The sequence below is a fragment of the Dermochelys coriacea genome, chromosome 16 (genome assembly GCF_009764565.3).
Source record: "Dermochelys coriacea isolate rDerCor1 chromosome 16, rDerCor1.pri.v4, whole genome shotgun sequence".
In the NCBI taxonomy this organism is placed as follows: Eukaryota; Metazoa; Chordata; order Testudines; family Dermochelyidae; genus Dermochelys; species Dermochelys coriacea.
In genome coordinates, this window is record NC_050083.1 from 1,031,420 (window position 1) to 1,056,530 (window position 25,111).

Sequence of the window (25,111 nt, forward strand, 5' to 3'; positions counted from 1 at the left end):
AGTCCAAGGTCAGAATACAGCCTCTGGATGTTAGGAGAGGTGAAGAAGGGTATTTGAAATGGCTCTGATATGTTTGTTTTACCAGTAGTGAAGGATGAGATGCTGCCAGGATCTTATGCAAAAGTGTACACTGCCACAGAGCATGAGAAACTTTGTTGGCAGAGTGCAGGATGCTTCCTGTAGACAGAACTGGTGCCTATTGGAGTGAGGCATGTCAGCAGCTCTGTACAGAACTAATCTCCATAAATCAGGAATCTGATGTTTTGATCATGGAGCATATCTACCATGTCTGTTGGAAAAACAGAGCGCTCTTAGGGCACTCTGCTGGACTTGATCATATTTTGTAACATTACACTGCATCAGTAGGACAAATGCCTCACTCTGGTGCTGTATTCAGCTGCGTTCTTGCTGTGGATCTGGCTTTTCTTTCTCTCATACAGGTGGGTTTGGGGTGGATGTGTGATGGGGAAGGATCACATTAATGCATTCGGTGCAGTGAATAGACAGTACAGGAGCTTGAATTTAAAGCAGGGCTGTCCAGCGATTAAAACAATTTAATTACCATTTAAAAAATTAATTGCAATTAATTGCCCTCTTAAACAATAATAGAGTACCACTTATTTAAATATTTTAGATGTTTTCTACATTTTCAAATATACTGATTTGATACAGAAAACAAAGTGTGCAATGCTCACTTTGTATTTATTTTTTATTACAAATATTTCCACTGTAAAAACGAAATAGTATTTTTCTGTTCACCTAATACAAGTACTGTATGACAATCTTTTTATCATGAAAGTTGAACTTACAAATGTAGAATTATGTACAAAAAATAACTATTCAAAAATAAAAATGTAAAACTTTAGAGCCTACAAGTCCACTCAGTCCCATTTCTTGTTCAGCCAGTCAAGTTTGTTTACATTTGCAGGAGATAATGCTGCCTGCTTCTGGTTCACACGTCACCTGAAAGTGAGAACAAGGTGTTCTCATGGCACTGTTGTAGCTGGCGTCGCAAGATATTTATGTGCTAAAGATTCATATGTTCCTTTATGCTTCAACCACCATTCCAGAAGACACGCGTCCTTGCTGATGATGGGTTCTGCTCGATAACAATCCAAAGCAGTGCGGACAGACGCATGTTCATTTTCATTATCTGAGTCAGACGCCACCAGCAGAAGATTGATTTTCTTTTTTGGTGGTTCAGGTTCTGTAGTTTCTGCATTGGAGTGTTGCTCTTTTAAGATTTCTAAAAGCATGCTCCACACTTCGTCCCTCTCAGATTTTGGAAGGCACTTTAGATTCTTAAACCTTGGGTCAAGAGCTATAGCTATCTTTAGAAATCTCACATTGGTACCTTCTTTGCGTTTCATCAAATCTGCAGCAAAAGTGTTCTTAAAATGAGCATGTGCTGGGTCATCATCTGAGACTGCTAGAACATGAAATGTATGGTAGAATGCGGGTAAAACAGAGCCGGAGACATACAGTTCTCCCCCAAGGGGTTCAGTCACAAATTTAATTAACACATTATTTTTTTAACAAGCATCATCAGCATGGAAGCATGTCCTCTGGAATGGTGACTGAAACATGAAGGGCCGTATGAATGTTTAGCAATCTGGCACATAAATACCTTGCAATGAAGGCTACAAAAGTCCTGGGCGAATGCCTGTTCTCACTTTCTGGTGACACTGTAAATAAGAAGCAGTCAGCAGTATCTTCCATAAATGTAAACAAACTTGTTTGTCTTAGCAATTGTCTGAATGAGAAGTAGGATTGAGTGGACTTTGTAGGCTCTAAAGTTTTGCATTGTTTTGTTTTTGAGTGCAGTTATGTAACAAAAAAACTACATTTGTAAGTTGCACTTTCACGACAAAGAGATTGCACTACAGTACTTGTATGAAGTGAATTGAAAAATACTGTTTACCTTTTTACAGTGCAAATATTTTTAATAAAAATAATAACATAAAGTGAGCACTGTACACTTGTATTCTGTATTGTAACTGAAGTCAATATATTTGAAAATGTAGAAAAACATCCAAAAATTATTAATACATTTCAATTGGTATTCTATTGTTTAATAGTGCAATTAAAACTGTGATTAATCATGATGAATTTTTTGAGTTAATCGTGTGAGTTAACTGTGATTAATCGACAGCCCTAATTTAAAGGAATGCCTCCCAGTTCATTTTGAAGACAGGCTGTATGTTAATCACCCAAAGCTACCCATCAAGCAGCCAGTCTGTCACTCCAAACTTGTTATGAATTTGGCACATCAGTCTCAGGATATTTGCTTAGTTCAGGGGGCAAAGGCAAGAGAATCCTCCAAGTCCTGGAAAATCTTCAGATAAGATATTTTGAAAGCAAAGATGCTGGTATTCTCCTAAGGAGACAGAGAAACCTGCACAATGATAGCTTTGTAACACACAAGGCCCTTGGCTGCCAGAGAGGGACTGTTAAGTTTCTACTACCATACTGGTAGGTCGGGTCTGTGTGAGTTCCTAAGGACTGAAGGGCTGAAATAGACACCCTTTGCTTCTGCATGTACCCCAGCCCTACTCTCAGTGTGAATGTACATCTTTGCACAAGTGTTAGCTGGTGTTTATAACTGTTTCTTGTCTTTATATGTGCCGGAGTTTGTTTTCTTTCCAAGTCTGACCATATAACTTTCTCTCTTTCACTTTCACATGCTGTCAGCTTTTAAGTAGAAGTGATTGACTGAGGTAATTCTTCTCTAAACTAACTAAGAACCAAATGTCTGATGAAAGATGTAGCCCCAATGTTCCAGGGATCAGGTATTTCATTAGGGAGGAAAATGTTGATTATTTTTTTAAATATACGAAACTCTGGGTTTTTTAGCTACACTTAGCTGTGTGCTGACTGTTTAAATAACAATTTATAATTTGTTTGGGGAATTAAAAACACCAAAACACATGCACAAAACTGCCCTAGCATCAAGCAGTGCTGGTTCTAGATGTCTGATGGTAAAAGTTAGCATTGGTTACATCTGGGATCTGCCATTTATAAAGTGATTTAATGTATTTATTTTATTTCTAGTTTTTATATAAAAATTGTTTCCAATTTGGTTTTTCTAATGAAAGGAAAGTGACCTGATGAAGTTTCCAAGCTGGATTGAAACTAATAGTCCTCTTATATCTTGTGAGACTTAAAGTGCGAGACAGAGAAATCTGCAACTGGCATCTTGCAGATCTATTCTAACATTGCCTTTTGCAGGTAGCTTCGCAACTGTAGTCACCTGTGGGTTTGACTACTTTCCTAGCCAAAGTCACAGTTGCACAAATAACGATCTATGCTGTAGGTTTTAGTCCTGGGATATTATGATAGCGTTGTAACACGCAAGGCCCTAGGCTTCCAGAGAGGGACTGTTAAATTTCCACTACCATAGTGGTAGGTTGGGTCTGTGTGAGTTCCCAAGGACTGCAGGGTTGAAATAGACACCCTTTGCTTCTGCATGTACCCCAGCCCTACACTGTGTGAATGTACGTTTGGCTACTTTCCTAGCCAAAGTCACAGTTGCACAAATAACGATCCATGCTGTAGGTTTTAGTCCTGGGATATTATTCATGTGCAGCAAGGATGTGTCAAGCTCCCTGCCTAAGGCTATATCTTCTTATGGTTCCTCCCACCCAGCCAGGTACACTTCTAAAATTGGATGGACTGACAGACGTTAATTTGAATAAACCCCTAGATTGTGGGTTCCCACCTTTACTAAATACACACACAGTCACTTTAAGGGGAGTGTCCATATAACAAAGCCCACAAACTTCCCCACATTTTGTGCTTATCTTTGCTACCATAGCAATCTCACGTCCGCCCTTCCATCCCACTCTCCCCTGAAGTTCACTTGTTCCCTGCCCTCCCAACTCTAACTCTGCACCCATTTCCCAACACGCCACGATCACTGCAGCGGTCTTGGCTTCACAGCACCATTACTAGACTGCAGGGGTGTTATTCTGGGACCCTATGGAGGGATTTAAGAGAGATCATGAAGGTTTTGTGGATTAAAACAGCTTTAACTAACTTCCTGTAACTCTTACAGCTCTGCAGCCTCTTGGAATGGTAGCTCGAGCTTGGTGCCTTTTGAAAGCAGAGATTCTGGGCTTCCCAGTGGTTGCAGGTGCTGGCTCACTACACTTGAGTGGCTGCAGAGGCCTCACAATTAAACTGGCACTCAGTAACTTTATAGAAATAAACTTAATTTAGTAACAATAGATCAGCCTTCCCACGTCTCTTAAAGGGTTGGGAGGGAGTGTGCTAGTCTCCTCCAGTGCACACAAGTCTACCATAAGAATGGCTGGTGGGTTGCACCTCCAAGAGAACTGAATTGTCATGGAGGGACAATTATCCTCACAGTCTGAAAAGCCCTTTCTTTGCAAGCCTTTGAGATGAAGAGAGCTGTATCTGTCAAATGTTATTTATCATCCAGATGGGATAGACTTTTAAATTATACATGCAGATTTTAGTCTAATTGTATTGATACACAGAGCATATGTTGTCACGCGGCTCATTCCTAGTGTAGGTGCTGTTCTGTTAATCCAGTGTGGAGTGGCCCCACTTTCTATCCAGACTGCCTTATCCCTGCAATGTACAAATAAAAACTAGGTAATATTATCCTCAGAAATACTGATTTCATCTTATTATTGAAGAGTGCTTTGAAGAGCTGCTTGGGATTTTTATAACCATTCTGACAAGCACACACCATTCCACATGCAAAACAGGAGTTGCTTAATTATTTAGGGAGATGTCAGAATGTGGCAAGATAAGAACAGACAGCTCTGTGTGATGGCCTCTTTGCTGCGGGTGGCATGCTGTGGGACTGGATCCAGCAGAATTATTTTCTGTGCCACACAAAGCAGTGGAAACACAAAGTGGCGAACTTTTTAAGATTATGGGAGTGTGACTCTTCCAGGAATGGCTTTTCCACATACTTCCCCATCACATCACAAATTACAGTAGCTGTCTTTGAGACCAAGGCTTTGATGTGGCTTACTTCATTACCCACTAACACTGTTCCTAGTGTCAGGAGCTCAGAGTTGTTAGGGAGTTCATGAAATCCCTTACTCTCCACAGAGGGCCTAATCTGAGTCTGTTACAGAGACTCAGCCAAACACCAGACACCCTCAAAATTCCAGGGTCCAAAAGCTGCAAGATCCCTTCTGCCCTCCCCACGAGTCTCCATGAAAACTTCTCCACTGGGCTGGCTCAGAGGCAGCAAAGAGGCCAGATATTCAAGAACCAGTCAATGGGAAGATCAGTGTGTTGCTAAAGGAGAACAGTCTGGGAGTAGATTTTTACAAAATAAACCTTATACATAAAGGCTAGAAAGCCCCTGTTCTGTGGAAACATTCTTTTTTTCTCTGCTGCCCTAGTTCCCATTAGCTGTGGCTGTTGAAGGTTATGGTTGTTTAGAACCACATGTTCTGGCTTTAGTAGCCTATAGGGAACTTATTATTTACATTCTCTATTGTGATGTATTAAATAACTTCAACTGGTTTCTGTGCCACCAGCCCAAATGAGAAATGGCTGCAGGACAAAAAAGCTTTTAGGTATTTTTAGAAATTGGCATCTCTTTGCTAGTGTGCTTGAGGGGGGGCACACAGTTTAATTTGATGGGATCTCTGGATATAATGGAGCAGCCAATAAATAATGGCTTTCATTTGTTATGCTGCAGATGGGGTGTGAAACTCACAGAGCATATCAATTATGTACTCTACTCCATTGATTCTGTTGTACTTAGCAAGTTACAGTTTTCCATATATTTTTTAAAGCTGATAATGAATCCACATTAATATTATATCAAAGTATATATGATCCACTTACAGTTCTTACTATAGAAAATATTTTGATTTTATGTAGTTCCTATATTAGGTGGCTAAAATTTTTCCTATCTTAAGGAATTGGAGGTTGGAAGAGCAGTGACTGGGCACATGCTCCACAGAGCCATGCACACAGCCTCATACATGCAAACAGGTTTTGATGAAAAGGGAGTTGTTAGCCAGGACACTGAGGGTATTAGCCACTCTCTGGCTCCCATGCTGGGTCTCTGCAGCCTGGCATCACAGCCCAAATGTTGTTTTGCAGGACAAAGGAAGCCATCCTCTGAGGGCAACACTGCAATATCAGGACTGGGTCTAAATCCAGAGTCCCATTGCGGGACATAGGGCAGATGAAAGTGAGTCGGAGGGTGCTGTGAACGTGACATAGCCTTCTGGGGAAGAACACTGAGTGAGGATTGCAGTGTGATGTCCACAAGTTGAGGGCCACATGTGGTGTTTTCATTGTGGGAGGCATACAGCTCTCATTAGGAAGTAGAGAATAATTAGCTATTAGGTACTGCACTTTACAAATCACTTCACATCCTACACTGTTGGGGTTTTTTTGTTGTTGTTGTTCATATGCCAAACTTCATGTATAACAACACATACAAGTACAAAACAATGTAAACAAACACAAACCTAAGAAGAGAATGCAGGCATTGCCAAAGGCATTGGCATGAACACCAGGCAAGGATACTAAAGGAAAAGAGAGCTCATTCTACTTTAAGGAGGTGGGAAAACTTCCCTGTGAGAGGTCCCAGTGAGTGACAGCACATACAGCTGAGAGATAGCAGAAGTTGGTATCAGAGTAGCAGCCATGTTAGTCTGTATTCGCAAAAAGAAAAGGAGTACCTGTGGCACCTTAGAGACTAACAAATTTATTAGAGCATAAGCTTTCGTGAGCTACAGCTCACTTCATCGGATGCATTTGGTGGAAAAAGCAAAGGAGAGATTTATATACACACACAGAGAACATGAAACAATGGGTTTATCATACACACTGTAAGGAGAGTGATCACTTAAGATAAGCCATCACCAGCAGCAGGGGGGGGAAAGGAGGAAAACCTTTCATGGTGACAAGCAAGGTAGGCTAATTCCAGCAGTTAACAAGAATATCAGAGGAACAGTGGGGGGTGGGGGGGAGGGAGAAATACCATGGGGAAATAGTTTTACTTTGTGTAATGACTCATCCATTCCCAGTCTCTATTCAAGCCTAAGTTAATTGTATCCAGTTTGCAAATTAATTCCAATTCAGCAGTCTCTCATTGGAGTCTGTTTTTGAAGCTTTTTTGTTGAAGTATAGCCACTCTTAGGTCTGTGATCGAGTGACCAGAGAGATTGAAGTGTTCTCCAACTGGTTTTTGAATGTTATAATTCTTGACGTCTGATTTGTGTCCATTCATTCTTTTACGTAGAGACTGTCCAGTTTGGCCAATGTACATGGCAGAGGGGCATTGCTGGCACATGATGGCATATATCACATTGGTAGATGCGCAGGTGAACGAGCCTCTGATAGTGTGGCTGATGTGATTAGGCCCTATGATGGTATCCCCTGAATAGATATGTGGACAGAGTTGGCAACGGGCTTTGTTGGAAGGATAGGTTCCTGGGTTAGTGGTTCTGTTGTGTGGTGTGTGGTTGCTGGTGAGTATTTGCTTCAGGTTGGGGGGCTGTCTGTAAGCAAGGACTGGCCTGTCTCCCAAGATCTGTGAGAGTGATGGGTCGTCCTTCAGGATAGGTTGTAGATCCTTGATGATGCGTTGGAGAGGTTTTAGTTGGGGGCTGAAGGCGATGGCTAGTGGCGTTCTGTTGTTTTCTTTGTTGGGCCTGTCCTGTAGTAGGTGACTTCTGGGTACTCTTCTGGCTCTGTCAATCTGTTTCTTCACTTCAGCAGGTGGGTATTGTAGTTGTAGGAATGCATGATAGAGATCTTGTAGGTGTTTGTCTCTGTCTGAGGGGTTGGAGCAAATGCGGTTATATCGTAGCGCTTGGCTGTAGACAATGGATCGAGTGGTATGATCTGGATGAAAGCTAGAGGCATGTAGGTAGGAATAGCGGTCAGTAGGTTTCCGATATAGGGTGGTGTTTATGTAACCATCGCTTATTAGCACCGTAGTGACAGGAAGTGGATCTCTTGTGTGGACTGGTCCAGGCTGAGGTTGATGGTGGGATGGAAATTGTTGAAATCATGGTGGAATTCCTCAAGAGCTTCTTTTCCATGGGTCCAGATGATGAAGATGTCATCAATGTAGCGCAAGTAGGGTAGGGGCATTAGGGGACGAGAGCTGAGGAAGCGTTGTTCTAAGTCAGCCATAAAAATGTTGGATGAAGTGAGCTGTAGCTCACGAAAGCTTATGCTCTAATAAATTTGTTAGTCTGTAAGGTGCCACAGGTACTCCTTTTCTTTTTGCAGAAGTTGGTAGTCAGACATGATTGAGTGCTCTTTTGTTAGCTTCAAATCTAACACGGTCATAGCACAAGCCAAGGAATGTTTAAGGTGAACTGCAGAGTTTTTAAATAGTCCCTGATCCATAACAGGCTGCATGTAAACAAATGATAAATAATTCTGCAGTTTAAAATACCGGCAGCAGGGCACACACATTTCAGGTGTGCTTTAGCCTCCTGTCTGTAGACATAAGGAGTGCATCAGCAGCCTGCTGAAGAACTCTCTGGTGCGATTTACTGCCATTAGCACAGCTCATTAATTTTAAATTGCATTAAAAAAAATCTTTTTAAGCAATTGTGGGGGTTTTATTCACTGTATCTTCCCAGGGTTTCTACTCCATTTGGACAAGGAAAGCAGGCTGATCAGTTTCTCCTTTATAGTTCAGTTCAAAAAAGAAAAGGAGTACTTGTGGCACCTTAGAGACTAACAAATTTATTTGAGCATAAGCTTTTGTGAGTTCAGTTCAAGTGAGCTTGCTTTGATTCCCATGCACTAGCCAAGTGCTGGTGTGTTTGGGTCCCCACACTAGAAGGGAACATTGAAGTATGAACATGTTTTTTGTGGAAGCCTTTAAAAAGCAAACATGAAAACATTGCTATTTAATAGTCACAGACAATACAGTAATATGGAGTTAGGGCGGAGAAGTCTTGTCTGTCAGTTAGGATAAAATGCCTTACCCAGATGTTGTAACCATCCCCAACCCAAGTGTAAGCGGGGCAATGGTCCCGCCATTGTGGGGAGCTTTCCTGGCTCCTACGGTATCCCAATGGAATTGGCTAGAGAAAGAATCTGAGTCCCCGCTCCCACCCTCTTTACCCAGAGCCCTGCCTGACCTCGAGGGCTCCCTTCCACTCTCCTGTGCAGCAGAGTCCTCAGAACCCCAACAAGGCTGGGCCCAGGATTCCTGAGAGGCTGAACCCCCAGTCTTGCCATGATCACTTAGACAGGGGTTAGGGTGTCCCCACTCCAGGGTGCTCTCTTCTACTTCCCTGGCCTAGTGAGCACTACATTAAGTTCAAACCAAATATAATTTATTAAATAGCAACTGTAAGAAAAATAAGTATAAAATGGAAAAGGGTAAAGGAAATAAAGAATCTTCCCTTATGGGCACAGGGAACACCACAAAGAGCCATCTCTGGGATGTAAGGAAAGTTCAGTCTGTTCCTCACCTGTCCTAGGCCTCCCTCTCAGGTCCTGGCTGCACTGGGGTGATATTGTGGGTCAGACGCCTGCTCTGGCGGTGGCCTCAGGCGCTAGGTGCCAGGGACCCTTCTCCCCAGTACAGGCCCCTCCCCCCGTTGGCTTCACGTCGTCTTCCCTCCTCCCTCCCCCATCTCGACCAGCCTTCAAGGCCCTCTTGTCTGGCAATGTCTCCTTCCACTCGGCCCTCTGCTCAAGGTCCCACTTCACTCTCCCCAGCTCCTTGCCGCACTCTACAGTAGTGTTACTTGTGGCATGTCTGGCTTCCTCCATCTAGCCTCTGGCCCTGCTGCTCCCCACTGTAGCTCAGCCCTTACTCACTATAGGCACAAATGGTCTGTGCTTCCCCAGCTCCAGGCTGCTCCAGCTCCCCAGCTCTGCCTCTTCTGGCTCAGTGCTGCTGCCCTGCCTCCAGCCCAGCTCTGGCTCTAGCCCCATCTGCCTTCTGGGCTGCTTCTCTGGCCCCTTTGATGCTGGCTGCTGCTGCTCTGCCTCCAGCTCAGCTCAGTCTGCTGCTCTCCCCTTAGCTCTGCCCTATCCTGGCTCAGGCAGCTCCACCTGACACAGAGGATGTGCCTCAGGCTCCTGACTCTCTCATTGGTTTGCCCACCCTATCCATCAGGCTGACCTGGAACATTGGCTGCTCCCCATTGGCCTTGGGGACTGTCAACTCAAGAGCCTCATTTTTCTTTAGCTCTTCTCCTTTCTTTTGGTACTGGGAGAGGGCCAACAAAAAAACCAACCCACTAAGTTTCAGTAAGGGGCCAACATAAGCATTATAAACCCAGGAAATATAGAGCTAAAGGTGAATTTAAAATAAATCTAAACAGGCCTATGGTCTGGCAATGCACCAAAGGCACCCAAACAACCTTAACTGTCCCCTGTAATGAAACTGTTTCAATTTTTACAGTTCCAGAGGAACTTACTTATTTTTAAAAATATGTCTTCTTCTTCCCCTTCCCCCACCCCCCATGCCTCTACAATGTTGTTAAGGTTTTGGATGCTCTAACCATGCATTTTCAGACCTTGAACTATTTGGATTTCTTTGAAGTTCAGTCTTATTTCCTGGGTTTAAAGTGGTTGGTTTTGGAATAATTACAATGTCCATGCAATGTAGTTTATTCTAAAATATTGACACATATGCTCCACCTTTAATCAATCTTAATATAGATTTCCCCTGAGAATTTCTTTGCTTGTTGGGTTTTTTCAAATTATTAAGGTATTATACGTGAACATTAAACAAGAACCTGAAGAGAATATAAATATATAATATTAACTTTGGACCATTTTTTAAAATTTTAGCTTATACAGTTAAATTCACCCAGACACTCTGGTTGCCAGTGTCCTGGCCAGTTAAGATGAGTTCATGGCAGTTTTGCATCTCCAGAGAAAAACAAAGTAGCTGGTGTGTGCGCTTCGGTGGTGCCCCTCTCTCCTGACTTCCATGTTACCCTGCATGCAGTTTCCTCTCACTTCTCCACCCCATACATTCCCCTGCTCACAAATCCTAGTTTTCCTTTGCTCATTGACTGGATCTGGTGCAGTAGATAGTTTTTGAAAATACCTGTTTTAGTATTAATGATCATGTCTGTTTGTTTTTAAAAATGCAAATATATCCCTCAGCAGAGGGTGAACAATAAAATCTTCTCTCTGATGAACTCATGAAGAATTGCCATCTTTCAGAATGGCTGCCATATCTTGTCAATTGAGACTGAGGCCACAGGCTGTACACAGTTAAGATGTCCTCTTTACAAACGCACACTGCCTTGGGAGTGAAGCCAAGCTTCTTTTAGGGACGATATTGGCCTTCTTTATTTTTGAAAAGTAGAGAAAGGAGCATTAGGGAGGAGCAGGTAAAGGCAGGCGGTGAGCCATCTTTGCTAAGGGCAGCCTGTACCTTCAGCCCCATGAAGAGCAATAGGACATGTCAGCTACTTTGGAAGAGGACAGTTCAGCTAAAGGAGAAACTTTCAGTTATAAAGAATAAGAATATGTTTTTTGAAGTAGAATTAATTACCATTCATTCTAAAATATTTCTTCCACGGTACTGTATGTAAAAGATTTCAGCGAGTATTTACTCTATGGGAAGTCTGCATTGTTAAGACCAATAGGGACAAAAACAGGTATGACACTGGGCACTAAATTTCTTGAAGATTGTAGTTAACAATTTAATTATAACTCATAAACTAATGGATTTTCTGGTATATCCCCAAAAATAATTTTATACTTTAAAAAAAAAGTACTTTAATTTTGGGTGGATTCATTGTATTTGTCACATATAACAGGTTGAATCCCTCCTTGAAGTCTAAAACTTACCTCACTATTAACTCTGGAGCCATGACCAGCATGTTCATAATTAGGTTTGGCAAACTCTCTCCACCCTCTCAAAGCCGTAAGTGTGCAATGGTGTGAAGCTGACAGTTCTGTTATCTTCTGCTAAGGCATTTCAGCTGTTTTAGGGGTTCCCTATCCAGCTGCTTTTAGCTGACTTGTTTTTATAGAGCTTTGTTTTAACAGGTTTCAGAGAAGCAGCCGTGTTAGTCTCTATTCGCAAAAAGAAAAGGAGTACTTGTGGCACCTTAGAGACTAACAAATTTATTTGAGCATAAGCTTTCGTGAGCTACAACTCACTTCATCGTGTAGCTCACGAATGCTTATGCTCAAATAAATTTGTTAATCTCTAAGGTGCCACAAGTACTCCTTTTCTTTTTGTTTTAACAGTCACACTGTCTCGGAGCAGGTAGTGTATCAATAGAGGAAAATGGAAATCATGATGTGGGCTAGTTCTGCACTTTCTTAAACCCTTGCTAAAGTGAAGAGGCAACTAGATGTTGATTACAAATCATTTAATGGACTGCAGCCGTAGAGGCCTTGTTGGTGCATTAATCCGCCCCAGTTCCTGCCTGCCTAAGCCCCATTTATTAAGTCATGGAAAGGGAAAAAGATTTTTGTCTAATAAAATGCTATTTAATGACACAGTAAGTAGGAAGATATCATTTGCATATTTAGATGTCTTGCATTGAATTTTAATTTAACTTGGTATAATATACTCAGACATTAAGCTTCTGTAGTCCTGTATTTCACTCAAGCCCAGATAATGTAGCTATGCTAATGGATTGGAGACTTCCTGATTTTTAAATTAAATTAATAAACTAGTAAATTAAATAAAGGAAACCTAGTTTAGCACAAAGATTTAGCAAATCTGAAACTAAAAGAAATTCCATGAAAGCTTAATTCTTGTTTGGGCCTGTTACACTGAAGATATTTGAGAGTTTCTGTCTGCCTGCCTGTCTAATCTAAACTCATTTATCTAGATACACTAGATGAACCTATGTTATGTTTTTTCTGGAGGGCCCATCATCATAGTATCGAAGTGCTGGTTTTTAAGAAAAAAAATAAAGAATGTGCTAATTGATTTAGGAATAAAAATTATTTACCCTTCTATAGAGAGGCTCTGGAAGCTCTAAAAGATGAATTAATTAGGCATGATATCCCCTTTGAAGTCGAATTATATGGATTGAAGAAGTGTTGCACCGAGGCACAAAGAGATTATAGACTTGCCCAAAAATGGCCTAATGAGCAAGTGGCAGAGCCAAGAATAGAGCCAGAAATCCTCATACCCAGCCCCCTGTTCCAGCCACGTATACCATATCCCTGTGCATCCCAGTCAGGATAATCTAGCTTTATAGTTTGAGTAGCAGCCGAGTTAGTCTGTATTCGCAAAAAGAAAAGGAGTACTTGTGGCACCTTTTAGACTAATAAATTTATTTGAGCATAAGCTTTCGTGAGCTACAGCTCACTTCATCGGATGCATGAAAGCTCACAAAAGCTTATGCTCAAATAAATTTGTTAGTCTCTAAGGTGCCACAAGTACTCCTTTTCTTTTAGCTTTATAGTGTCATTTCTCTGTAGCAACAGGACAGATCATATACAGTATAGTAAAACTTACTCATTTTAGCATCAAGCTTAAACAGACAAAGAAGATGGGAAGTGCTGAGGTCCTCTAATCTTTCCATACTCCACAGTCTCCAGACATAGATTGGGTGGGAAATGTCTACCTAATGGCAATGCCCATGTTTTTCTGCTGTAGAGAGTTTGCTACTTTAGCGTGGACTTTTGTATAAACTAAGTAATGCAGATGCATATTTTTCTGTATCCTTAATAGAAGCTAAATACAGATTTTGAAGTTATTTTAATCTATGACACCCAACAAAGCGGATATTGTTTGTGACCCTTGCTGTTATGTTTTTGGTTCTTTTGATGATTGTGTTCACCAGAGTAGCTCGCTCATCTTTGCTTTTAAAGTTGGAACAGAACCTCACTCCAAATGCAGATGAATAAGATTTCAGTGGGTTTCCACCATGTAGCTCACCTTTGAAATATTTTCTTCCTACTTTTAGGAAATGAATTCAGTGTTTAAGACTGTGTTAGACTTGACATATCCAATAACCTCCATGTTCTCTGGAGCTTCATTTAACAATGGCATCAGCAACATCTTCAAAGACAAACAGATTGAGGTAACTTGCTTGTTTGCTTTCATGTGTAATAAATGTTCTCCTCCTGTTGGACTGTAATAGAAAGGTCTGTTTTTTGTATGCTCATAATAGTTTAGGTATTCTGGCCTGATGTACAGCATGCTGTAATAATTAACTTAACATTGCACCAGACTGGGAGGGAGGATTTACCTTTAAAGTCATTTTAATGGAATTTGGACCTACCATGTGGTAGGTCAAATATCTGTTTAATCACTTCTGTTTGGATTGCCAATTAAACCTGCTTGGCTGAGAGCCTGAGTCAGGGCCACATGACCTTGTCACTCACTGCTGGGTTGTGCCTCCTTTTGATGTTCTGGGGATTAGCTCTGCCCTGTTCAGCACCCCCTACTGTCTCCTTCACCATCTGCACCTCTCCTACCATTCACAGATTCGCAGCACAGCTGCTTTGTGACTTAGCCCTCCAGCCAGGTCACACTATAATTCTCCTACCAGTGGGGAGTCCTTCAGAGTCTTTCTGCTCAAGTGCATTAGGCAGTCCTCCTCATGCCCATGGCCTTGACCCTGTCACTCAAGCAGTCTTTTATTTCGCTGCCCCAGGCAGTACTGCTCTGCAGTGGTTGGTAGGGGAACTTAGGCCTGCCTTCTACTTTGGGTTCCAGTGCAGGGCACCCACCTTACTGCTCTAGCCCCTGAACTACTTCCTACTGTGTTTCTTCAGGTCTCCAAGTCAGATCTCTCTAAGGCCTAGTAGGTCTCAGGGGTTCCTTCCCCGCTTCCTTCTACCTTACTCCAGGGAGAGAGGCTACAGACTTCCTCCCTGCTGCCCCTTACACCTTTGCCAGCCTCCTGGCCTTATGGAAGCCCCTGGCTGATCTCTCTCGGGTGTCCTTTCTAATCAAGGCTCTCCAGCCTAATTCCCCCTCATTTGCTGCTTAATTGGCTGATTGGGCCTGCCTGGCCTAATTCAGCTCTCTCAGGGTTGGTGTGGGGAGTACACCTGACTACAAATCTAAATGGTTTTTCATTATTGTCTCGCTAATCCAGTCGGTAATGCTTTTAAACTAGTCACTCTTTTGAAAGAAGAGTTTGTGTAACCTTTGGGGTGCACTCCACAGAAAGAGCTTAAAAAAGTGCAGTGAACATTTTAAAGTGTGCATTGACTTTTTAAGAATGAACATATTGAATGTTAACCGTTTCTGCTCTCTGTATTGTAGATCAGGACCTTTTTGGTCATTTTTAGGCATTGTGTAAGATGCCTGTGAAACGACTGACATGTGAAATGTCACCTCATCCTCCACTGTCACTGTCATAAAGCACATGATTAAAAACTCTTCTCCCAGCAATCCCAATCAGGGGAGCATTTGTCTAGCTCTGGGGTCGTATCTCATTTTGCTCAACTGTAATCCATATGCCTGCGTGTTTGTCAGAGATGGTTCTCTGAACATGAGCTTCCAGTGCAACGCCTTGGCCACAGGGCTAATGCAATCCCTAGATGTATAAATGGGAATCTCGAATAGGAGTAGGGACATCATATAACCTCTGTTTTTTGGCACTGGTGCAGCCGCTACTGGAGTACAGTGTCCACTTCTGGTGTCCACAATTCAAGAAGGATGTTGATATACTGGAGAGGATTCAGAGAAGAGCCACAAGAATGATTAAAAGAATGGAAAACCTGCCTTATAGTGATAGATTCAAGGAGCTCAATCTATTTAGCTTAACAAATAGGTTAAGGGTGACTTGATCACAGTCTATACGTACCTACCTAGGAAACAAAAATTTGATAATAGGCTCTTAGATCTAGCAAAGAAAGGCACAACACAGTCCAATGGCTGGAAGTTGAAGCTGGACAAGTTCAGACTAGAAATAAGACATAGGTTTTAAAAATGAGGTTAATTAACCATTAGAACAACTTAGCAAGGGTCGTGGTGGATTCTCCATCAGTGGTGATTTGTAAATCAAGACTGGATGATTTTCTAAAAAATCTGCTCTAGTTCAAACATGGATTAATTCAGGGAAGTCCTATGACCTGTGTTATACAAGAGGCCAGACTTGATGTTCTCAATGGTCTTTTCTGGCTTTGGAATCTGTGAATCTCTTTGGAATCCTCTTGGTATCAGACTATGTATAATAAACAGCTTTTTTTAAAACATACTGCATCAAGAAGGCTAACGGCATTTTGGGCTGTATAAGTAGGAGCATTGCCAGCAGATCGAGGGACATGATCATTCCCCTCCATTCGGCATTGGTGAGGCCTCATATGGAGTACTATGTCCAGTTTTGGGCCCCACACTACAAGAAGGATGTGGAAAAATTGGAAAGAGCCCATCAGAGGGCAACAAAAATGATTAGGGGGCTGGAGCACGTGACTTATGAGGAGAGGCTGAGGGAACTGGGATTGTTTAGTCTGTGGAAGAGAAGAATGAGGGGGGATTTGATAGCTGCTTTCAACTGCCTGAAAGGGGGTTCCAAAGAGGATGGATCTAGACTGTTCTCAGTGGTAGCAGATGACAGAACGAGGAGTAATGGTCTCAAGTTGCAGTGGGGGAGGTTTAGGTTAGATATTAGGAAAAAAATGTTCACTAGGAGGGTGGTGAAGCACTGGAATGCGTTACCTAGGGAGGTGGTGGAATCTCCTTCCTTAGAGGTTTTTAAGGTCAGGCTTGACAAAGCCCTGGCTGGGATGATTTAGTTGGGAATTGGTCCTGCTAAGAGGCCTCACCAATGCCGAATAGAGGAGAATGATCACGTCCCTCAATCTGCTGGCAATGCCCCTACTTATACAGCCGAAAATGCTTCTTGGCAGCAAGGGCATACTGTTGACTCATATCCAGCTTCTCGTCCACTGTAACCCCTAGGTCCTTTTCTGTAGAACTAGACATGGAGCCATTGTTCACTCCCAGTTGAGCCTGACGATCTAGCCAGCTTTCTATCCACCTTATAGTCCATTCATCCAGCCCATACTTCTTTAACTTGCTGGCAAGAATACTGTGGGAGACCGTGTCAAAAGCTTTGCTAAAGTCAAGGAATAACACATCCACTGCTTTTCCCTCATCCACAGAGCCAGTTATCTTGTCATAGAAGGCAATTAGGTTAGTAAGGCATGACTTGCCCTTGGTGAATCCATGCTGACTGTTCCTGATCACTTTCCTCTGCTTCAGAATTGATTCATTGAGGACCTGCTCCATGATTTTTCCAGGAACTGAGGTGAGGCTGACTGGCCTGTAGTTCTCCAGATCCTCCTCCTTCCCTTTTTCAAAGATGGGCACTACATTAGCCTTTTTCCAGTCGTCTGGGACCTCCCCGATCGCCACGAGTTTTCAAAGATAATGGCTAATGGCTCTGCAATCACATCCACCACCTCCTTTAACACCCTCAGATGCAGTGCATCTGGTCCCATAGACTTATGCTCGTCCAGCTTTTCTAAATAGTCCTGAACCACTTCTTTCTCCACAGAGGGCTGATCACCTCCTCCCCATGCTGTGCTGCCCACTGCAGTAGTCTGGGAGCTGACCTTATTTGTGAAGACAACAGCTGTCACCACCTCAGAAATAGACACTGATGCAAAATGGACAGTTATAGAACCCAGCTACCCCATTATCACTGTTATACCTGCCCTAGAGAGAGAGACAAATTAACTTTGCTAGCACTTGTTCACTACTCATGCCAGTAAAGCTATTGAGACTGAAAAATGAGTATACATAGGGATGTGTCCTAAATGAATGTCTCCTAAAGAAGAATGTCTCCTAAAAGACATTGTCTTTTAGGAGACAATGTCTCCTAAAAGTAACAATGAGACTTGCACTAAGGAGGACTCCCACTGGGCAAACCCTTGTCTTAAAGGATTATTTCAAAGCATCCCCAAAGTTTCCAATACAATTTTGCTTACCCTTTAAAAACTCACTTCTTCTGGGCATCCACATTTTCTCATCTTTAATTGTGTAAGATGGGTTTTGCTGTAAAGAGTGCTCCTGTAGGTTAACATAACTCCCAAAGGAGTAAATATAGACTTTTACAAACATGCGTTATGGATCTGCTATACCCTGTACTGTATATTGAGAATCTCAAAAACCTTCTTATTTTCCTGAAAATATTATTTCATTAGTGTTAGGAAAAGAGAACATGGCTTTTCATCCCAGTTGGTTATACATAAAGTGTTTGCTTTAGAGCCAGATTTTTAGCCACCCACGCAGGGCTGGCGTTTTCATCTCTGCGTGCAGGCATTTATGCATGTATGTCCCTATGTTAGAATTGCTTGTCAGCTTATGCCCAGGGTTACTGATGACTGTAAAACTGACACTTCCTGTATTGCAGGATCTGTGGATTCCTTACTTCACTATCACAACTGACATTACTGCGTCAGCCATGAGAGTCCACACAGATGGTAAGTGTGTCCAGATAGTCTTCTGTGGGGCGGGGGGTGTCTCTGAGCTTGCAGTGATGTTTGAATGCCAGCTTTTCTGTATAGTTTCATTCCTTTCCATCCCTTTACTTTTCCTTCCTCCTTCTCAGTGCTACCTGCTGAACACCAGATCCATGGTTGCACACAGATAACAAGGAGCTATAGCACCTGGAGGAATTGAAATAGGCAATATGATTCACTGCATGGAGTGTAAATTAGTTCATGGACACCAATGTGTTCATAAAAACATGCATGGAATACAAAAACTCTCCCATAAATCAGAATTAATTATAAAAATCATGCATTTAAATAAAAGCCCTCATGAATCTAGCTGTTCTCCCCAGGAAGAGACATGGGGTCAGATGCTTATTTACAATAAGGCCCCTTTGTTGCTTTGGCACTATATAGGGATCTTTATAACTTTAAGACTGTCTTACATTGCCAGAGCAGTGTAAAAGGGTCTTAGTGTAAATGAGAAACCAGGCCCATTGGTTTGTTGACTATTTTTGCTTATGCAGTATAGTCACCTCTGTTTGGCTCCTGATTATTGTCCTTTTCTGTGGTTTTTCACAAAACCATTTAAAAATATGGCTGAGTTCTCCCTGCTTCTTTTAAACTGGGCTGTTGGAGAACTTGCCTCTTAGTAGGGAAGTGACAAACTTGCAAGTATGCTACACCAAGCTGGAGTGTTCCAAGACAATAGATTAGAATTTAGCCGCTACTTCCAACACAGTGTTCATTTTCTATACTGGTCAGGTGATTTTCTCTTTGAAATAAAATAGTGACAAGTTTTGCGCTCTACCAGCTATTGCACCGTGTGGCTTTGATCACTTCTGTTTTTCTTTCAGTAAAACATACCCATCTGATTACCATGTCTTCCTTCTAAACACTTGCAATAACAAAGGGATAAGAGGAAGCCAGGAGCTTTCCCTTTTAGTTCGCTCATTCATCATTCCCTTGCAGTCTCCTCTTCTAGGGGATCATAAATGGGCTCTTCAAGTGCCAAAAATCTCTCATAGGAATTGCTTCCTATTAATTGAGATGTAATGAGTTACCATTTGACATTAATGGAAATTGATCTTATGGTCAAATTTTGTTCAGCACCAGCGGCCTTATCTTGGTGGAGTGGTTTGTGGAGAGGCCTTTAATACTATAGAGCAGCCTATCTCTGAAATATCAGTTTTGAAGACACATTGTAAAATCAATAAGCAGCCACTTATCAGTGCTGGCTCCTGCTGGCACATCTTTCTGCTTTCCTCCTCCCCCACCAGTGTATCTGTTTTGTTCATCCAGCTACATCCTGCTTGGCATTTGAGAACACAGATTCCTTTTTCCAGGAATAAGTTTTAAAATAATAACAGAATATTAAAGCATAGGGGAAACCCTGAGAACTGCTCAGACCAGTCTCTGGAATTCAGTGCATGCATCAAAAAAATAGAGGGAAAACCCCCCAAACACATACACCTCAAGCATTATTCAGTCTTCAGTAGTTTGACGAGATCCCAAAGCCAAGCTTTTCCCCATCTAGAGATCCCAAGTAAACCTATAACCAAAAGTAGTGAAGAGCAAACGTCCTACCAGCATTGACCTCTGATAGACAAAAGAAACACTGTTACAAATCCATACCCAGCTCAGAAGAACCAGTAATGAAAGATTCTAGTTGCAGAATTCTCTACACCCAGTTTGACCAGCAAGATTTGAAGTCTGATGTGCTAAGGGCTAACTATTGAGAGCTGAGCTTGTGGAGGGAACATTGCAACTCCAATTTAACATTAATATAATTAAACTTTACCCCTTGGTGTGAGAGTGATGATATGGCCAGTGCCTTCTGTTCTATTGTGGCCTGCTGCACTCTGCACAACATCTGTGAGGATAAAAGCGAGTGTTTTCACATGGAGTGATTCGCAGGCCAGGCATAGGCAACCAGAAAGTAGACCTGGCATCACTGGGGCTGGGTCCAGGCAGGAAAAGGAAGTAAGGGTTGCCTTGTTTTCCCACATCCTTGAAAAGAGGGGGATGTGGATGAAGAGATGTGATGCTGTGATGGGGGCCTGTAATTTGTAAACAATTTTTATTGTTGTGCTCTTATCACTAGGGAGCCTAGAAATCCGTTTGACACAGAAAACAGTGGAATGTACGTTTTTTACAGAAAATCTTTAGTTTTTACATTTTGTGAAAAAATAAAAACATATATTAGCTGTTAACTACATTTTACTGAAAGTGCCAATGTCGCTTATTCAATATGTGCAACCTCCCCCTCTTGTGGTTGATTTTTGAATGTGCTTTAAATTTATGTAGCTAAACATACTCCAATAAACTGCCTCCGGTGTATAGAGGTTACCCAACAGTGTATAGGTGTTCATGTTTTTGTGCATTTCAGATTTCACTTCAGCCTCCCGAACTAACTCAGACAGTGAATAATGTTAATATAAAAGCAATTTTCGCTTAACTTTTTGTGCATTTAAAAAAACAGTTTTCTGAAAATACAGAATACAGACAGACGTATTTGATATATGTAAGAAATACAAATTGCAATTCTACTAATTTTATTTTATTATAATAATTGAAGGCCATGGTAGTCTTTGAACTTGCTTCTAAATTGTAAATATTGTGTTCAACTGATACCTATATATATTGTGGCTAAGGAAACTAAAGTTCAGCGTTTCATTTTAATCGTGGAAAAAATGTAAATTTTTATGTTTTTTTTTATAGGAAGTTTTCTTTATCACAGAAAACTAGGATCCCTGCTTATCGTAGCCACAGAACTTTTCCACTTTATTCTCTAGCTTGGGGCCTCTTCTGTAGAGGGGTGTGGTGAGAAGGGAATCTCCGTCCTCTTGGCTGTTATTGCTAAGTGTGACTGTCCCAGCCATTGGGATTTCTATTGTCTCATCTGCATCCTCCAGTCACATGTGCAGACTTTATTCAGTTTGTTAATGTCTCTGGTCTCCAACCAGGCTGCTGTGTGAGTCAAACACCTTGTGCCTTCCCTTTACACTCAGTGTATAGCAGTGCAAAGCCCAGGGGAAACTGAGGCATGCAGAGGCATAACAAATATATTGTCAAAATTCCCATATTCATCACACCCTAGTGATGGACAGTCCTATAGACAAGAGTCCTGGCTGGGGGGCTCGGTCCATCTGAGGTGGAAGTGCCTGCCAAGGCAGTGAAAGAGTATTTTTTGGTCATGGTTTAAAAAAGGAAAGAGTCCTTCACTATATGTTCTGTATCAGCACGAGGCTACAATTTTATCACTTTGGAATGCCTTCATTACAGCTAACGTTGGCAGCCCACAGACACATTCTGGTAAGAATTAGATGTGCATTTCATTAACCAGGTTTTAAAAACTTGGGCTTGGCTGAGAGGGCGAGGTGAAGTCCTAGCAAGGTGTTTGGGACAGTGCTTTGCTAGTCAAGGTATAAATCTATATCATTACATCCAGTGGGGAGCTGGAGCTGGTTCGCACCGGTTCGTGTGAACCAGTTGTTAAATTTAGAAGCCGGTTTAGAACTGGCTGTTAAAGAGGTGGGCAAACTCCGGCCCGCAGGCCACATGTGGCCTGCAGGACCATCCTGTCCATCCCGCCTGAGCTCTCAGTTCGGGAGGCTCCCCTATGAATTTTTACTCACCTCGCAGCATGTCCTTCACTCGCTCCGAGCCTTTGCGGCACTTCAGCAGCAGGTCCTTCAGAGCTGCCGAAGACCTGGAGCAACTGAAGGACATGCTGTCGAAGTGCTGCTGAAGGCTCGGAGCAACTGAAGGAACCAGTTCTTCAGGTTCTGGCAGCTCATCACTGATTACATTGATGTGGCAGAGTTATTAAAGAGCAGAATTTGCAAAGATTTGGGCTCATGCTTGCAAAGCCTGTACTCTTTTAATTGTTTTGCCAGGAATAATTATAAAGGTAGTTTGAAAGAGTCACTACTTGTGTGTTTAAATTTAATTTTCCCTGCTTTGCATTCAGGCTGGATCACATGTAAGATTGCCCCTGGTCAATATTATGTCATGGAGGACGGTGGGCTCTGTGCTCAGGGTGGCAAGAAGCCAGTCTAGCTCCTCATAGCAGTGGCATGTAGAGGGTGCCTATCAAACCTGCCATTTGCATCCTTCGCCTTGTAGTACAACTGCTTCAAGTGCTTGATGCACTTCCTGCACTGCTCACCAGTCTGGTGGGTGCCCACCTCCACCAGTTTCTTCAAAATGGTCTCATAGAAGGGGCTATTTCTGGAGCTCCAGCTGGAATAATGATCCCTGGTGTATCTACACCAGAGATTAACTAGGACCCCGGTGTGCTCCTCCAGCCAGCTAGCAGCGTGCTGGGTGGTGGGCCTCCTTGATGCTGTTCAACAGAGCTGGACTGAGCTGTTCAGAAACTGGAGCAGGCTGCATGGAAAATGAAGAACCCCAAACACCAAGCAAAGGTACATGAACTGGCAGATGACTTTGGTGTATAGAGGATGAGTGGGAAGTGAGTTGCTAGAAGGGCTGGAAGCTACAGGTACAGGGAGTCCTCTGACTTATCGACACAATTCGTTCCTCAGAATTGCGTTCTAAGTCAAAACGTTGTAAGTCGAAACTGCTTTTCCCATAGGAATCATAGAATATCAGGGACCTCAGGAGGTCATCTAGTCCAACCCTCTGCTCAAAGCAGGACCAGTCCCCAACTAAAGTATCCCAGCCAGGGCTTTGTCAAGCCTGACCTTAAAAACCTCTAAGGAAGGAGATTCCACCATCTCTCTAGGTAACCATTCCAGTACTTCACCACCCTCCTAGTGAAAAATGTTTTCCTAATATCCAACCTAAACCTCCCCCACTGCATCTTGAGACCATTACTCCTTGTTCTATCATCTGCTACCACTGAGAACAGTCTAGATCCATCCTCTTTGGAACCCCCTTTCAGGTAGTTGAAAGCAGCTATCAAATCCCCCCTCGTTCTTCTCTTCCACAGATTAAACAATCCCAGTTCCCTCAGCCTCTCCTCAGAAGTCATGTGTTCCAGTCCCCTAATCATTTTTGTTGCCCTTCGCTGGATGCTTTCCAATTTTTCCACATCCTTCTTGTAGTGTGGGGCCCAAAACTGGACACAGTACTCCAAATGAGGCCTCACCAATGTCGAATAGAGGGGAACGATCACGTCCCTCGTTCTGTTGGCAATGCCCCTACTTATACAACCCAAAATGACATTGGCCTTCTTGGCAACAAAGGCATACTGTTGACTCATATCCAGCTTCTCATCCACTGTGACCCCTAGGTCCTTCTCTGCAGAACTGCCGCCTACCCATTCGGTCCCTAGTCTGTAGCGGGGCATGGGATTCTTCCATCCTAAGTGAAGGACTCTGCACTTGTCCTTGTTGAATCAATAGTATGAAGGAGGGATTGGTTCCTGAACCAAGGCTTGGTACACTATTTTCCCCACAATAACCCAGATTTTTGTACTCAATGAATTATAGATGACTAATATTGCAACATCAATGTATTTACTGTACACTATATTTAGTAAAAACCATTCAAATAAACATAAAAACTCACATATGCTGCTCAGAATGCCAGCAATGCAGGCTCAGAAAGTCAGGGAGAACGGCACACATGCTGAGTCTTAACCAATCACTGTTCAAGCTTTCAGAAGGCTGAGCCCAGGACTGGGAGCCAATCAAAAACAAGCAGCAACCCTACCTGGCAACAAGCTACCCTGCTGCTTCAAAGCCAATCAGAAGCAACCCCTTCCAGCTCCATACAAGTATAACGCAACCAGGACGTGATTTCAAGCGAACTTTATGCAAATCTAGCATTGTAAGTGCAAAATGGGCAGTCAATTGAAAAGCGTTGTAAGTGGCGTCCAAACTTAAGTCGGGCGTTGTAAGTCCAAGGACTCCCTGTACAGGCAATCGTGGGAATAGCAGTGGAGGACTATCTAGCCCTGATAGATGCACCTTTACTACTTCCACGGTGCAAAATGGGTGTAAGGGGGCAAATCACAGCTCAACACATGTGCTGACCCAGCTTGGGATCATTATGCACCTAGACATGCATTTAAGGACTTGGAGTTTATATGATAGAATGTTTGGGCAAAAATGCCCAGTATAACATGCATGAAACCAGCAGTACAGAAATATCCCAACGATCCCTGCCCAGTACTGGCATTGTTGTCTTTAAGTGGAAGTTTAGTGCTTATAATAAGGAACAGGGAGTCAGGAATCCTGGGATTTAGTCCTGGTTCTGCCAGTGTCTGAAACTATGACTGTGGGCAAGTCACTTTAACCTTTCTGGATCCCAATTTCCCTCGCTGCTAAATGGTATAATGGTATCTACCTACCCAACCGTCAGTGGGTTGTGAGGCTGAAATAACATTTGTAAAAGCTTTGTGGTACTAGAACAAAAGGTACAGAGACTATCATTGTAACAGCCAATGTAACAGAAGAGTTGGGTTGGCGAAGAAAAGTTCCAGGGAAGGACAAGAGAAGTTTTCCCCATGCTGACTGGCTGTTTGCTCCCTCCCTCCCTGTCTCTTCACCTCACCCTTTCTCCACTAGCTCTCCATGAAACCCTCTCCTCTTCCTGCTCTGGCCCCCTCATTTTCCCTCCCTTCAATGTCCCCTCCCCACAAAACCCACCCAAAACAAACAGACTAAAAATCTTGTCACATGCCATTTGCAAACTGTCACTCTGTTTGTGTGGTATATCCCACTCTTTGCCTGTCTGGCTTATTTACATTGTAATCTCTTTGAGGCAGGGAGTATCC

The 25,111-nt window shown here is 42.6% G+C and overlaps 1 protein-coding gene across 6 annotated transcripts in view; it reads left to right on the top strand.

Annotated features, from left to right (window-relative positions):
* Nucleotides 1-25,111, top strand: part of PNPLA7 (patatin like phospholipase domain containing 7) — a 414,014-nt gene that overhangs the window by 340,301 nt on the left and 48,602 nt on the right. For all 6 annotated transcript variants that reach the window (XM_038374480.2, XM_043499152.1, XM_043499151.1 and 3 more), the window contains 2 exons: nt 13,878-13,994; nt 18,285-18,354. In XM_038374480.2, coding sequence (XP_038230408.1) covers nt 13,878-13,994; nt 18,285-18,354 — 187 coding nt within the window. The remainder of the gene's footprint in view (nt 1-13,877; nt 13,995-18,284; nt 18,355-25,111) is intronic.